General features: G+C 38.4%; 1 protein-coding gene across 1 annotated transcript; it reads right to left on the reverse strand.

Moving 5' to 3' along the window:
* Positions 1-1,919: 1,919 nt before the first annotated feature.
* Positions 1,920-17,149, reverse strand: LOC110203464 (uncharacterized). Its single transcript, XM_078149308.1, has 5 exons — positions 16,814-17,149; positions 15,990-16,078; positions 6,564-6,690; positions 5,771-5,866; positions 1,920-4,156 (listed from the first exon to the last, which is right to left on the reverse strand). Exons 2-5 carry the CDS (start codon positions 16,020-16,022, stop codon positions 2,865-2,867), a joined length of 1,548 nt encoding a protein of 515 aa, XP_078005434.1. The 5' UTR covers positions 16,023-16,078; positions 16,814-17,149; the 3' UTR covers positions 1,920-2,864.
* Positions 17,150-17,272: the final 123 nt, after the last annotated feature.

Consider the following 17,272-nt stretch of genomic DNA (forward strand, 5'->3'; position numbering starts at 1 on the left):
GTATCACATTGCTTGCCATCTTAGGGAGGGAGGAAGAAAAAAATTTAAAACTCAGGAGCTTATGGAATTGATTGTTGATAAATCCAAATAAATTAATTTAAAAAAAAAAGATAAGTTGCAGAGAAAGTCTTGACCTGCACTGGTACAGAGTGTTCATCTGAGAATACCTTATAGCAATGGAGCTAAAGGTCCAGTCTCTCTCCCTACCAATTTCCACTAACTCACACTGCCTCCTAATTTGAACCTGCCCCCCCCAGCCCCACTGAAAAAGGTAAGTATAAGCAAGCAAGAAAAAACAAGACATTGACCATGTCTAAAAATGTGTCTTATTCTAAACATCTGGTCCATCAGCTATCTGATATAAGGTGGGAGGAAGGCTTCACTATCAACATTCTCAAGTTAGGATTTTCCTAGTCTCTTTCCAGTTAAAGTTCTATGTTTAAAGTGACTACCCCATACACTTCATGAACAGTTTAAAGAGTGCCTATTTAAAGGTTAATTCTCACTCTGTGGTTTTTGACATGCTGATTTTAGATAAAAACTCCATAGAGAACAGGAGGACCTGGTACCTAGCAAGCCCTTAATAGATGTCCATTTCCTTTGTTAGCCACATTTTCTCTCTTACATTTATTGTTTTCCCTCCTTTTTCTCAAATTCCCAGAAAGTTGTTTCTCACTCTACTTCTCACTCAAATCCCTTCCCCTCATCATTTAAAAAAATATTATTTATTTTAAACATTCTTTTTTATATTGAGTTCTAAATTCTCCCTCAGTCATTGAGAAGACAAGGAATATGTCAATTATACATGTGTAATCACACAAAATATATTTCTATGTTTTAGCCATGTTAGCCATGCCATAAACAAGCAAGAAAGTTAAAAAGTAAAAAAATATACTACAATTCATACTAAGTTTGTCAGTTCTCTCTGGAGGTAGACAGCAATTTTTTTTATCATGAATCCTCTGGAATGGTCTTAGATGATTTTCTTGATCAGCATAAGTAAGTCATTCACAGCTGAACATCTAATCATCATTAAAATGTTGTTAATCTACACAAAGAGCTCTTGGTTCTGCTTACTTAACTCTGCATCTATTCACATAGGTCTTCCCAGGTTTTGGCAAAACCATCTCCCTCGTTTCTTACAGCACAACATTGCATCACAATCATATACAATCACCTCTTCAGCTGCTCAGGAACCGATGATCGTCCCCTCAATTTCCAATTCTTTGCCACCACAAAAAAGGCTGGCTATAAATATTTTTGTACCTGTAGGTCCTTTTCCTTTTTCTTTCACCTGTGTGGAATACAGACCTAGTCGTGGTATTGCTATGTGGTATGTAGAGCTTTATAGTGCTTTGGGCACAGTTCCAAATTGTTCTCTAGAATGGTTGGACCAGTTCTGAATTGTGCATAGTGTACCTATTTTTCCATATCCCCTCCAGAATTTGTCATTTTCCTCTTCTGTCTTGTTGGCCAATCTGAGGTAGTGTAAGGTATTACCTCAAAATTGTTTTCATCTGCATTTCTCTAATAGATTTAGTGATTTAGAGCACTTTTTCATTATTATTGATAGCTTTGATTTCTTCATTGAAAACTCCCTGTTTATATTTCCTAACCATAACGGGAATCTTATTTATCTTTTCACGTGTGTCACCAACTGGATGACAAGGCATTTGGCTACCATAAGGAGGCCATAGTTAATCCTGCTGTTTAGCTGCACTTCAATAAATTTCTTTCCTTTGACTTTCAGAGCACTGTGCAGAAATCACATTACATCAAAATCTGCCACAGGTCCTTCTGATGCTTTGTTTTAATTAAGATGATTCCAAGTCTTTATGGTCCACACTGGCTACCCAAATGAACATGAGCAGAAGCAGCACCAGCAAAATCAGGAACAAAGCTCACTTTGATTTATCAGATTAATTTAATTAAATTAATTTAATTTAATCAGATTTATCAAGCACTGTCAACAATTATTCATCACTCATTAGGCTCAGACTCATCTGATGGCCAAGAGGTCATCCCCAAGCATCTTGCACACCATATTCCCAGGGATCAAAGTTAATACTAAGGCTCTCCCTATACCACTATCCACTCAGTAACCTCTGACTCAGCCAGCATAATCTCTCCCTCCCTGAACACCTATGGGAGGATAACACTAAATCTTTGCCCCTTTAGAGGTCTCTACAGAGGGAGGGATATCTTCTTCTCCCATGCAGCCTAAGTAAAGATTCTCTGAACTACATCTAGGGACTCAGAATCACAGTCTAGTCAGCTTGGGGGAATCTTCCCACACTCCTCATCTTCATGAAGAATCACTCTAGTATGAATTCTCTGATGGACATCAAGTAGGTCCTTTGTCTAAAGACTTTCCCAAATTCAAAAGGTTTCCCTCCAGAATTAATTCTTTGATGTTGAGCAAGTTGTGTTTTCAGCCTGAAGGTCTTCTCACATTCACTGCATTCATAACATCTTTCTTCAGTATGAATGCTCTGATGTTTAGTAAGATCTACACTCAAGTGCAAAGCCTTTCCGTGTACATTACATTCATAAGGTATGATCTGAAGTTGAATAAGATCTGAGTTGTGAGAGAAGGGCTTCCTACACTACTCATATTCATACAGAATTTCTCCAATATGAATTTTCTGATGCACAGTAAGGTGTACCTTCTTTCTCAAAGCCCTCTCACATTCACTACATACATAAGGTTTTTGTTCCAGTATCAATTTTTGATGTTTAATAAGATCTGAGTTGCAATGGAAGGCTTTCCTACACTCCTTACATTCAAGAGGAATCTTATAAATTCTCTGATGGACATAAAGTAGTGTCCTCAGTCTAAAGGCCTTCCTACATGCATCACATATTTAAGGTTTCTCTCCTGAATGAATTTTTTGGTGTTGAGTAAGCTGTATCTTCACTCTGAAAGTCTTCCCACACTCATTACATTCATTAGGTTTCTCTCCAGCGTGAATTTTTTTATGTCGAGTAAGAGCTGAGTTATATGGGAAACCCTTCCCACACTCCTTACATTCAAAAAGACTGCCTCCAATATGAATTTTCTGATGCACAGTAAGTTGTGTTTTACTCTTGAAAGCATTTCCACATTCACTACATGCATAAGGTTTCTCTCCAGTATGAATTCTCTCATGCACAGTAAGATTTTCCTTCATCCTGAAGTCCTTCCCACATACACTACATTCATAAGGTTTCTCTCCAGTATGAATTCTCTGATGTCGAATAAGTTCTGAGTTGTATGGGAAAGCCTTCCCACACTCCTTGCATTCATAGAGCATATTCCTAGTATGAATTCTCTGGTGTACAGAAAGGAGTGTCTTACTCCTAAAGGCCTCCATACATTCACTACATTCATAAGGTTTCTCTCCAGTATGAATTCTCTGATGTACAATAAATACTGAGTTGTAGAGAAAACCCTTTCCACACTCCTTACATTCATAAAGAACGTCTCCAGTATGAATTCTCTGATGCTCAGTATGATGTCCTTTCCTCCTGAAGGCCTTCCCACATTCACTACATTCATAAGGTTTCTCTCCAGTATGAATTCTCTCATGCACTGTAAGTTGTATCTTACTCCTGAAGGCCTTCCCACATTCGCTACATTCATAAGGTTTCTCTCCAGTATGAATTTTTTGATGTTGAGTAAGATATGAGTTGTAGAGGAAAGCTTTCCCACACTCCTTACATTCATAAAGAACGTCTCCAGTATGAATTCTTTGATGTGCTATAAGTTGCGAGTTGGACCTGAAGGCCTTCCCACATTCACTACATTCATAGGGTTTTTCTCCCGTATGAATTTTTTGATGTTGAATAAGACGTGAGTTGTAGGGGAAAGCCTTCCCACACTGCTTGCATTCATAAAGCATCTCTCCAGTATGAATTCTCTGATGCACAGTAAGGTCTGACTTAATCCTGAAGGCCTTCCCACATTCACTACACTCATAAGGTTTCTCTCCAGTATGAAGTCTCTGATGCTCAGTATAATGTGACTTCTTCCAGAAGGCTTTCCCACATTCACTACATTTATAAGGCTTCTCTCCAGGATGAAGTCTCTGACACACAGCAAGATGCTTCTTGCTCCTGAAGACCTTCCCACATTCACTATATTCAAAAGGCTTATCTCCAGCAAATTCTCTGCTCCCTGAAAGGAAGATTAAAGAGCTGTTTAAACCTGCCTCTTCCCCCCTTCCCAAGATACTTAGCTGCTCAAAGGTTTTAGAGCTGTTCTCTTGAGAAGGCTACTCTCATTAGTCTTTCACTAAGGATCAATTTAGCTTATGTAAAAGTATGATGACTCAAAGTCACACATGCAAATGAACTGACTTAGGAAGAAATTACCTGGAAGGATGAATGAACCCTTATGCAACTTTAATTGGCTGACATTTAAACAGAATAAGACTATCCAGAAAAAAACTGATGACTCTGAGAATTTACAAATGTATCCTTACCCTCTGAGGGGAAAATAGGAAAGGAAAAAAACTGAACTAAATGAAATTAGAGAATTGACTTTAGAGTGAGGAAGAAATATATACATGAAGTAAACAGAATAAAGAACTATGAGGGTAAAAATGTGACAATTGTTGCCATAAATTTCCCCTAAAAATCCAACATATCTACTTTGTAAAGAATTAATTGAAATTTGTAATAGTAAGACACAGTTGTTTTTGGCAAGAGCAATTATTAATAATTACCTAAAATATTACTCCAATTCTGGTAATCAAACAAGAAAAAATGAAAACAATTTGGAGGTAGCAATAAATAGCCTTCAGATTAGAAAAGACACTTGAAAATGATCAATTTTGGCAAGTAAGTTGAAATAGCTATTTATTAAGCTGCTGCCGCTGCCATTTTCCTGAAAAGTAACAAAGGAATTTGATCTAGATCTACAAAACTGTCCATATGCTTTGACCCAGTGGTCCCAGCACTAAATCTACATCTTCAACATGTTACTGAAGGCAAACAAAGCACTCTCAGTAAAATTGTCACAACTTTTTAGGAAACGGCAAAAGAATAAAATAGGTCCAATGATGGGGTTATGGCTAAACAAGTCCTGTCATATGAACATATTAATGTGCCTTTATAAACACAATTTCAAAGAAAAAAACTGGATGACACATAACATGATACACTGAAGAAGGGGGAATTAGGTTAGGATTAAATACTTTAAAAAGTAGTAGCAAAGCAATATAATCATAAAAACAAAACAGAGGAAAATATCAGAAGAGAACTAAGCAAAAAGAGCATATTACTTAATATCTTAAGTAGTGTGCTTATTTTAAAAGGGTGAATAGTGGTGCAGTGGATAGAATTCTGGCCTTGGAGTCAGGAGGACCTGAATTCAAATGTGGCCTCAGACACTTGACACTTATTCACTGTGTGACCCTGGGCAAGTCACTTAATGCCGACTGCCTCACCAAAAAAGAAAAAAAAAGAATAAAGGACAAAAAGGAGAATGAATTCATGAAAGCAAGGCAGGAGCATGTCTGTTTAAGTTAAAATAATCTTCAATGAGCAGAAGAGAAATAACTGCCCTGTACTGAGTCAACAACTCTCTTTGAGAGTGGAGATACATTTCAGTAAAGAGATACATTAAAAAACATAACCTCTTGAGGTAAAAAATGAAATCTCAGCTTCTCTCAACAGGCCTGAGAAGCTATGACAGAACACTGTTCAACATTTTACGAGAGCTTTCACCTAAAATGACCACCAGAGCACTATTCTGCAATGAGCCATCTGCTTGGTTTTATGTAGTCACCTGGACAGTTGCTTTTTGGAATATCTGGCTCTGGCATCCAAGATGTTTCCTTTTTTTCCAATTGGTAGATCACATCTGGTTTGGAAACTGCAAATCCTGTTCATTGAAAATGAAAAAGTGCTAGTGAGTCATTTCAGAGTTCCATTATAGAATAGATAGATGAAATACTCCTTCCATCTTAAAATACCAAGGGTACTATATTAGCTGATTTTATCTGAGATTTTTTTTTCAACCATGGGTGTTTCAATGGGTTGGTTGGAGGGAGTAGGGTTTTTTCTTTTTTTTCTTTTTTTTTGGAGAAATTAAGTTTTTTTAAAAAAGCATTCATAAAACAATAAAAGAATTCAAAACAAGTTCAAACCCTGTTTGGCAAAAAAGTAGGCATGGCAGGAAGACCTCAAGGATAGTACAAAGTACCACTGAAGGATATTCTATATTATGGTACAATGGATTACTGAGTAGGATTTAGGAAAAAATAGTTCATTTGACTCATTCTCTGCTTAGACAGTGTGAACATTGTACATGAGGACACCTACACTGGGATTAAAAAAAACCATCCTGGATTTGAAGGAACAGAGAGGGGAAGATAAATTCTCAAGAATAACAACAAATCAAGAAATCAATTTCCAGGCATAGTAAGCATAGACCTTTTTCCTGGAAACAGGCCAAGTAATCTTTCCCCGGCTACAAAAGGATTAGGAATATTTTCCTCTTGTATGTCAAAGGATAACTGTTAAAATCTTGAAAGTTGTCATAGTACATATCAACACTCCAAAGGGGTAGCTGTTCTTACCCAAAAAGACCAAGTTCTTATAGTTCTCCAGCATCACATCCCTGTACAGCTTTTTCTGAGATGGGTTCAATTGTACCCACTCTTCCTGGGTGAATTCCACAGCCACATCCTTGAATGTCACTGATTCCTGAAATACCAAAAACATTCGTGCTTACCCAGTTCTAACTGTTAAGAAGTTCAAATGTAAACTGCTTGCCAGCAGGGTGAGGGAACTGAAGGCATTAGGATAGCAAGTGGTACAGGAAATTGACTCAACTGAGGCAACCACAGCAACCCAATTTTGTGACTCAATTCTAGGGGTAGCTCAGTCTTTTTTTAATTCAGTTATAGCTATAGTACAACTTCTGTCTTGTGAGAAAAATTTATTCAATTGTAGGAATTTCGGGAAAACCTTATCGTATCGCTTGATACAATAAGCCCTGTGTGGCTGGGAAACAAGACCACCTGTACCTGCTCTTTAGAAACCAGTAACCAAGGACTGAGGTCATGCTGACCAGAAATCCAGTCAGATCCAAAAAGACTGATACAAGGAGTTTTCTCACAATCGCACATATGAAGCAACTCATATATCTGACATCCATCTGACCCCATATTGAACAATTAATTGTTTCCACGTTCATTTGATTGTATACAGACACTTTGGGGGGTGGGACACCTCATTTTCTGAATTCAGGGAACTGAACCTGCTGCTTTTCCCCCCTCCCAACATGGAAAGTGCCCAATCTTTCCTCCATTTAGAAATCAAATTGCCTAATAGTCCATTATTTGCTTTTAATTAATTCCTCTTGTTTGATTGTTTTTAATGTAAAAAAGCACATCTCCCTCCATATTCAGGATCCAGCCCTAAGGTGAGGAAGGGCCTGGTCCCAGTTTGTTGTGCAATTGCCATGCATTGCTTAATAAACTGATATGCCTCAAAGATTGAACCTTTGTTTCCCCAGTCATTTCATCTTTCACTTGCCATGAGGGATTGTTTCATTTCTTTATTTGCATCCCAGTACAGTGTCTGATATATAGCAGGCACTTAAGAATTCATCTCCCAGAAAGAACTGATAAACAGAAGAATATATAGAATCATTTTACATACACATACACATACACCTACACACACAGACATTTGTATCTAATGGTAGCCATCTCTAGGATTGGGGGGAGAAGGGAGAAAAAGAAATTTACAGGATAATTTTTTTATATATTTAAAAGAAATAGCAAGTTGTAGATAAAAATTTGCAGTTTCATATGAAATCATCTTTTTTTCATCATACTATGTATTGGAAATGCTTGTTTTATTCCATAAATTAAAAATTAAATGAATAAAAATTAAAAAAAAAAGAATTTCTCTTGGATGAGTTTGTGTGTTCCTTAAGAGCAGGAGCTATTACTGCCATCTTTGGTCTCCTCAGCACTTAGCACAGTTGCAGGACACTTGTAGGTGCTTAATAAACACTGTTGTAAATGGTTCCAATGACATCAATTTGAAATGTGTGGTTCATTTTTTTACAATGTTCATCCATGGCTCCTACTTCTGCCCTCTGACCTAAAGCAATAATATGGCTAATTCCTTTTCTATTTGCTGAAACAATGAAAATGAAATAGTTGAAAATAGCTATCACTAAAAATAATGGAAGGTTAAGAAAGAGATGTACTAGGAGATGAGAAGGAAGTAGAAAAATGAGGGAAGTTTTCTTATATGAAAATGGAGAGAAAGGAAAAACACTTTTGATGGAGAAGAAAATAGGAGGGGTTGGCACTGCTTGAATCTCATTCTAATCTGATTCAAGGAGGAAAGAATATATACAAAACTCAGCAGGATAAAGAAATCTATCTTATCCAATAAGGAAGCAGAAGGGGGAAGGGATAAGAGAAAAAGGTGGAGGTGATAAGAGGAGGAGCTGATGAAGGGAGGCAGTAGTAAGAAGCAAAAAACACTTCTGAGGCAGAACAGGGTAAAAAAAGAAAACAGAGAGGGAAAATCAGAAGAAAATAAGAGGGAGAAATGAAAACAGTAATCATAACTGTGAATGTGAATAGAATGAATTGACAAATAAGATGGAAGTGAAAAGCAGACTGATCAGAAAACAGAGTCAACAATATGTTTATCACAAAAAAACTCCAAATCTGAAAAAAGAAAAATACACAGAGTTAAAATAAATGACTAGAGCAGAGGGAGGGGTAGCAATGATGATGTGAGACAATGCAAAAACAAAAGTAAATCTAATTAAAGGAGATACAGGGAAACTACATCTTGGCTAAAAGGTATCATAGACAATGAAGTCATTAGAATTCTAAAAATATATGCAGCAAATACCATAGCATTCAAAATTGTAAAGCAAAAGTAAAATGAGTTACAGGAAGAATTAAACAGCCAAACTATACCAGTGAGGGACTTCAACTTTCTCTTCTCAAAACTAGACAAATCTAACCATAAAATAATTAAGAAGTTAAGAATAGAAAAATAAGCTACGGCAGATAGACTTTTGGAGAAAAGTAAATGGGAACAGAAAGGAATATACCTTTTTCTCCACTGTATATAGCACCATCACAAAAATTCAGGCTGTGTTAGTGCACAGAAACCTCACAAACTCGGTAAAGCAGAAATAATAAGTGCGTACTTTACCAACCATAACACATTGAAAATCACATTCAATATAGGGTCTTTGAAGGACAGATCAAAATTAATTGAAAATTAAATAATCTAATCCTAAAGAATGTGGGGGTCAAAGAACAAATCATATAATCAATACTTTCATTAATGAAAATAACAATAAGACAACATGCCAAAATTTGTGGGATGCAACCAAAGCAGTATATCAAGTTGTACATAACAGATTTGCAATTTCACATGCAATTATCTTTTTTATCATACTATGTTAAGGAAATGTTTGTTTTATTCCATAAATTATAAATAAAATCAATAAATGTGAAAAGTGAGAAGAACTAGGAGAAGACTGGGCACATTAGCAGTAATAATGATCAACTGTGAAAGACTTAAGTACTCTGATGATGACAATAATCCATGAAAATTCCAAAGGATTAATTATAAAAAATGAAAGAACTTGATGAACTTTGAGTACAAATTGAAGCATATTCTTTTTCACTTTCATTTTTTGCAGAGACATAAAAAGGTAAACCAGATAGAAATTAACAACAACATGTTATTAATGAGGACAAACTGTTTACATTCCTACAAGAGAAGATGACACTTGTAACTCTTGAGAACTGTATTGTTATTACAGGACATTAAAGGGACTGGGTATAAGTTGACTTTGATGTAGTGATAAAAAAAATCTAATCAAGTGGGTTAATCAAGTGGAAGGGGAGATATCTTAGAAGTCTGAGGAGGAATGAAAAGCTCTGGAAAAGCCTCTGTGGTGATGAAGATACTGCGCGAGAGACTTTGTAACACACATGATCCCAGTCTAGCTTTGTTCTACAGCATTTAAGTAGGAAGGAAGATGGGAATAATCTAGGATGAGGCTTGGTAAAGCATCATCAGTGATCGGATAAGGGGCTAAGGTATTCAAGAGAACAGTGTAGACTGAATTCATTCACCAAGAGAACAAGATGGGGAAGAGAGAAGCCATAGCATGGGAGAGCCTAGGAAAGAAGCAAGTAGTTCAGCACTTGTAGGTCATGGTAAGGATGAAGAACAAGGTTTAAGATTGCAAGGTTGAGAAAAAAAGGGATGGAATGACAATAGATTGTGATTAGATAAGCACATTTCAGAGGTTATGACCATAGAGGAGTTGCATTGGTGGGAGTTTGCAAGATTGAGGTTACGACCCTCTGTGTGTTCCTGAGGTGGGGTGGAGGATAATCTCATGGCAAACTAGTAAACTGCGCAACTGGAAGAGGTTTTTTGAGGGAGTATGTTGTTGTGTGACTATGCATGTTCAAGTCTTCTGGTATGAGTGCAGGAGTTGAAGAAGAAAGAAAGACTGAGCCAGTCAATAAACTCATTGAGGAATGACAGAGTGTCCTTGAGGTAGAGACACAAAAGGTAACAGATTTCTAACTGGGTGGTAGATGTGGATTTACAACCAGTGTCTCTGATAAGGGCCTCATTTCTAAACTACATAGAGAACTAAGTAAAATTTATAAGAATACAAGTCATTAGGGGCAGCTAGGTGGCGCAGTGGATAGAGCACTGGCCCTGAAGTTAGGAGTACCTGAGTTCAAATCCAGCCTCAGACCAAACACCTGACACTTACTAGCTGTGTGACCCTAGGCAAGTCACTTAACCCCAATTGCCTAAAAAGAAAAAAAAACCCTAAAAAAAAAGAATACAAGTCATTCCCCCAGTTGTTAAATGATGAAAGAATATGAACAGGCAATTTTCGGATGAAAAAATTAAAGCTATCTACACTCACATAAAAAAATGCTCTAAATCACTATTGATTAGAGAAATGCAAATCAAAACAACTGTGAGGTACTACATCACACCTATCAGATTAGTAACAAAACAGAAAAATGATAAATGTTGGAGAAAATGTGGGAAAATTGGAACACTAATGCATTGTTGGTGGAGTTGTGAATTGATCCAACCACTTTGGAGAACAATTTGGAACTATACCCAAAGGGCTATAAAAATGTACATACCTTTGACCCAGCAATAGCACTTCTAGGGCTGTATCCCAAAGAGATCATAAAAATGGGAAAAAGACCCATATGTACAAAACTATTTATAGCAGCTCTCTTTGTGGATGCAAAAAATTGTAAATTGAGAGGATGCCCATCAATTGGGGAATGGCTGAGCAAGTCGTGGAATACGAATGTAATGGAATACCATTGTGCTATAAGAAATGATGAACAGGCTGACTTCAGAAAAACCTGGAAAGACTTGTATGGTCTGATGCTGAGTGAAGTGAGCAGAACCAGGAAAACGTTGTACATAGTAACAGCCACACTGTGCAAGGACTAACTTTGATAGACTTAGCCCTTCTCAGCAATGCAAGAATCTAAGACAACTCCAAAAGTCTAATGATGGAAAATGCTATCCACATCCAGAGAAAGAACTATGGAGTTTGAATGCAGATTGAAGATGACTATTTGCTCTTTTTTTTGTTTTGTTTCTTGCTTCTCTTTTTGTGGTTTCCCATTGTGGTTCCTCCTATTGGTTCTAATTCTTCCTTACAACAAAACTAATGTGAAAATAAGTTTAATAGGAAGGTATATGTAGACCCTATATCAGATTGCATGCCATCTTGGGGAGGGGGGCAAGGAGAGGAAGAAAACTTAAAATTCAAAAGCTTATGAAAGTAATTGTTGAAAACTAAAAATAAATCTTAAAAGTGTATCCAGATTCTTTTTTTTGATAACTTTCATGTAGTCTGATAATTCTTATATTATCTCTCCTATATCTGTTGTCCAGATCAGTTATTTTTCTGCAATGTTTCAGATTCTCTCTCTTTTTTAAAAATCATTTCTGAGAGCCTTCTAACATCATTGAATTCCATTTGCCCAATTCTAGTTGTCAAGGAATTATTTTCTTCCTTAAGATTTTATAACTCTTTTCTCAATTGGCTAACTTTTCATAATTTTTAATTGTTTTTATTTTTTCTCCTAATTTTTCCTCAATCTATTTGATTTTTGAATTCCTTTTTTAGTTCATCTAAAAGCTCTTTTTTGGATTGTGACCCTTTAACATTGTTCTTTGGGGTAGTAGGAGTGGCTTTTTTTACCTCACTGGTTTCCTCTGAATATGAACCCAGATCTTCTTTTTCACCAAAGCATCTACCTATGGTTGGGTTCTTTTCCCTTTGCTTACTCACTTTTATTTATTTATCTTTGGCAGTTTGTTATTATGATCATGTTTTAAGCCCGAGTTGTGGGTAATGTTGCCCTAGGCCTCAGATCTTCCTTACTGTTATTTTTTGAATTCCGTGGAAGGGCTCAACCTCAGGGACTCCTCTCCTCCCCTGAACAAGTTAGGACCCCCAGACATGCTGTCCCCAAAATGTTCTTGCTTCCTGAAGTACTGCACTCACTGTGCATGTGCTCCCTTCTCCTCACCAACAGCCATAGCCTGGGATCACCTCTGGTCAGCACCACTAGACCCAGCTTCTGCAAACAGGTGTGGGGGAGGGCAGGAGGAGAGGGCTCTTCAATCTTCCCACACTCAGCCATCTGCTGTTCCTTAGATAAATTTTGAGGTACAAGTTTGTGAAGTGAAATGTCTTGAGGCCTAGTCAGCTTCCTGACAGAGCTGATCCAGGGCCTGTTATTTGTTGATTCAGTGGAATTGGCTTGGAGGTGACTATGCTTCATTCAGGCCAGACCTCAGCCCTTGGAGGTCCTTTCTTTTCTGAGGTCCTCTCAAGTTGTCTTAGGAAGACAACTGCCTTACCCCTGTATTTTTGCCACTCTCCATACATTTGGTGGCAACTTTCTGTCTGTCTGAGAAGGAAATCTGGAGAGCCTAGAAATTTCTGACCTACTCTGCCATCTTTCCAGAATGTACAATATCATTACTGAATCTATACACACCAAATACTATAGCATCTAAATTTTTACCAAAAAAAGCTAAATGAATTACAAGTGGAGAGAGATGGTAGTAATATAATAGTCAGGAACTTTAATTTTCTTCTCTTAGAACTAGATCAATCTAAACAAAAAATAAATAAGAAAGATGTCAAGGAAGGGAATAGAATTTAAGATAAGCTAGATATTATTGGTATCTGGGGAAAACTGAATGGAAATAAAAATACAACTGATAAATAAAACTAAGTATAGAATAATTTTATATATACATGTGTATATATATCTATATATACATATTTGTGTGTATGCATACCTATTTTTTTATTTTAATTAATTTATTTTGATTTATCAATAATCACCTCCATATGCTTTTGAGTTTAAAATTTTTCTCCTGCTTTCTCCCCACCACCCTTCTCAAGACAGCGCACAATCTGATATAGGCTATACATTTATATTCCTATTAAACATATTTTCACATTAGCAATGTAAGTAAAAATTAAAACCAATAGGAGGAACCATCAGAAAGAGGAAACAAAACTCAAAAGACAAAAAAAAATAGCAATTCAACTTCCATAGTTCTTTCTTTGGATGTGGATAGCATTTTGCATCACTAGGCCTCTGGAGATGTCTTAGATCCTTGTGTTGCTGGGAAGGGTTAAGTTTATCAATATTAGTCATCGCACAACTTCGCTGTTACTGTGTACAATGTTTTCTTGGTTCTGCTCACGTCACTCAGCATCAGACCATACATGTCTTTCCAGGTTTTTCTGAAGTCAGCCTGTTCATCATTTCTTATAGCACAATAGTATTCCATTACATTCATATACCACAACTTGCTCAGCCATTCCCCAATTGATGGGCATCCTCTCAATTCACAATTCTTTGCCACCACAAAAAGAGTTGCTATGAATATTTTTGTACATGTGGGTCCTTTTCCCATTCACATGCTCTCTCTTTGGGATATAGCCCTAGAAGTGCTATTGCTGGGTCAAAGGGTATGCACATTTTTATAGCCCTTTGGGCATAGTTCCAAATTGTTCTCCAAAATAGTTGGATCAATTCACAACTCCACCAACAATGCATTAGTGTTCCAATTTTCCTACATCTTCTCCAACATTTATCATTTTCCTGTTTTGTCACGTTGGCCAATCTGATAGGTGTGATGTGGTACCTCAGAGTTGTTTTGATTTGCATTTCTCTGATCAATAATGATTTAGAGCATTTCTTCATATGACTATAGATGGCTTTAATTTCCTCATCTGACAACTGTCTGTTCATATCCTTTGACCATTTATCAATGGGGGGAATGGCTTGTATTCTTATAAATTTGACTTAATACTCTATACATTTTAGAAATGAGGCCCTTATTAGAGAGACTGGTTGTAAAAATTCCCAATTTTCTACCTTCCTTCTAATCTTAATTGCATTGGTTTTGTTTGTGCAAAAACTTTTCAATTTAATGTAAACAAAAGTATCCATTTTGCTTTTCATAATGTTCTCTATCTCCTGTTTGGTCATGAATTCTTCTGTTCTCCATAGATCTGATAGATAAACTATTCCTTGCTCTCTCAGTCTGCTTATAGTATCAGCCTTTATATCTAAGTCATGAACCCATTTTGACTTTATTTTGGTATATGGTGTGAGATTTTGGTCTATGCCTAGTTTCTGCCATACTCTTTTCCAGTTTTCTCCAAAGAGTGGGTTGTTATCCCAGAAGCTGGGGTCTTTGGGTTTATCAAATAATAGATTACTATAGTCATTGACTACTGTGTCCTGCATATTTAACCTATTCCATTGATACTGTTTCTTAGCCAGTACCAAGCAGTTTTGATGATTCCTGCTTTATAGTACAATTTAAGATTCCTCTGCATTTCTTTTCATTAGTTCCCTTGATATTCTGGACCTTTTGTTCTTCCAAATGAATCTTGTTATCATTTTTTTTAGGTGTATAAAATAATTTTTTGGTAGTTTGATTGGTATGGCACTGAATAAGTAAATTAGATTAGGCAGAATTGTCATTTTATTATATTAGCTCAGCCTACCCATGAGCAACTGATGTTTTTCAAATTATTTAGATCTGATTGTATTTCTGTGAAAAGTGTTTTGTAATTGTGTTCACAGAATTCCTGGGTTTTGGGAGGTAGACTCCTAAATATTTTATAATGTCTACAGTAAGTTTCAATGGAATTTCCGTTTCTATCTCTTGTTGTTGGGCTTTGTTGGTTATATAGAAGTGCCAATGACTTATGTGGGTTTATTTTATATGCATATCTATTTTTGTCTAATGGTGGGGGGGAGAAAAAAAAAGAAAAGTAAATTTACATAACTTTATTATATATTTAAAAGGAATAGCAAGATGTGCATAATAGGCTGGCAGTTTCACAAGCAATTATCTTTTTTATTATACTATGTTATGGAAATGCTTCTTTTATTTCATAAATTAAAAATAAAATCAATAAATATGAAAAGTGAGAACTAGGAGAAGACTGGGGCAATAATGACCAACCATGAAAGACTTAGCTATTCTGATGAATACAATGATCCATGAAAATTCCAAAGGATTTATAAAAAATGAAGAAAGAATTGATGAACTTTGAGTACAAATTGAAGCATATTCTTTTTCACTTTTATTTTTTTTGGACTATAGCCAATATGAAAATGTTTTGCATTATTTCACATGTATAATGGATATCCTATTGTTTGCCTTCTCAGTGAGTGGTGGAAAGATTGGAGGGAGGAAAAGAATTTGGAATTCAAAATTAGAAAAAAAAGGAAACAGTTTTTTTTTCATGGGGAGAGGATAACACGGTGTCTATGGCATCTTTCAGCTCTAAATATGATTCTCTGATGCCCACAATCCCTACTGTTACAGCACAAGACAAAGACACCTATCCCACGGTCTCTGGCCTGAGATGTTATTTGAGGAAAGCAGCAAGTGGCACTCACCTTCCCGGGCCTGGCTGTCAGGGCAGAAGCCATTCCCTCTTCCTACAGGCTGTCCTCCTGGGGCAGAGCAGAGGCCACAGAAGGGAGAGCTGTGGAGAAAAGAAGAAGCAGGAGAAGGAGGGGTCACGCAGGGGTCTGCCCTGCTCAGACCAGACATTCCCACTTCTCACTGGGGGTAGATCAGGGAGGGGGGCAGGGGCTGGGGTGGGAGGGGGCCAAAAGGAAGCGCGTTTCTCTCCTTGGGGGCGGGGGGCTGTCTTTGGGCCAGCATCTCTTTAGAGACAAACTGGAGGTCAGACAGCTAACCCTTTCAGCAGGGGGAGGGCACGGGGCCCCGGCAGCATCAGGGAAGGATTCCCAGAGGAGGCGCTACCAAGGAGGATGCTGGGAGGAGGAGATGAGGCCACGGTAAGCCCGCATGGAGGGCCAGACAGACACACACCGGGAGCAGGTTCCCTGGGACTCTGGGCACAGAGCAAGGCCCGAGGCCTGGAGGAGCAGGCCCACACCTGGGCAACGGGATGCGGGCCAGACAGACACACACCGGGAGCAGGTTCCCTGGGACTCTGGGCACAGAGCAAGGCCCGAGGCCTGGAGGGGCAGGCCCACACCTGGGCCACGGGATGCGGGCGTGAGTGAAGGAGAATTAGAACCCGCCCGTAGGCTCCGCCTTCGCCTGCTCCGCCTCCAACCCCCGCCCCCCGCACGGGCCGCCCCCAGACCCCTGGGAGCCCCTCGGGGGGCTTCCTTCCTCCTCTGCCGGACGCTCCTCCCATTCTCCGTGTGCTCCCCAGCCAGCCCCCGGTGCTCCGACCCCGCCGTACCCCCGCAGCCGGCTGCGCCGAGGACTGGGCCCGCTCACCCTGTCACACGTCAGCCCAGGACAGAGAAAGGGAAGGAGCTACACAAACAACCATGAGAGTCTGAAAGAGGGGTGGGGGAAGTGACATGAGGGACGGCCCGCCCTCTTTGGAAAATGCCTCTGAGGCGAGCACGGACTTCTGGGAATCGTAGTCTGAAAGCTGAGGCGCCTTCTGCGCATGCCTGGGGCTCGACCCCGCCCCCGGCCTGCAACGTGGCCCTGCCTCCCTGCTCAGTCCCTCCCCGCCCTTTCTGCCAGGAGCCCCGCCCCCTCCGTTCCTTCCCCTTACCTGGTGAATGCTAGTCATTTGGTAGATGGACTAAATAAAACTAAGAGCTAAAGTTTACCTGGAGCTTACTGTGTTCCAGGTAGTGCTAAGTACTTTACATTGATTATCTCACCTGGTCTTCACAACAGCCCT

Source organism: Phascolarctos cinereus, unplaced genomic scaffold (genome assembly GCF_003287225.1).
Source record: "Phascolarctos cinereus isolate Bilbo 61053 unplaced genomic scaffold, phaCin_HiC Scaffold_2;HRSCAF=192, whole genome shotgun sequence".
Lineage (NCBI taxonomy): Eukaryota > Metazoa > Chordata > Mammalia > Diprotodontia > Phascolarctidae > Phascolarctos > Phascolarctos cinereus.

Bases quoted from the DNA above. Each gene is read 5' to 3' on its own strand.
- LOC110203464 (XM_078149308.1), bottom strand. From the start codon at position 16,022: ATGGCTTCTGCCCTGACAGCCAGGCCCGGGAAG. The intron at 6,691-15,989 runs GTGAGTGCCACT...TTGGTATTTCAG, and splicing joins TGACAGCCAGGCCCGGGAAG to GAATCAGTGACATTCAAGGA. The intron at 5,867-6,563 runs GTAAGAACAGCT...TTCAATGAACAG, and splicing joins TAAGAACTTGGTCTTTTTGG to GATTTGCAGTTTCCAAACCA.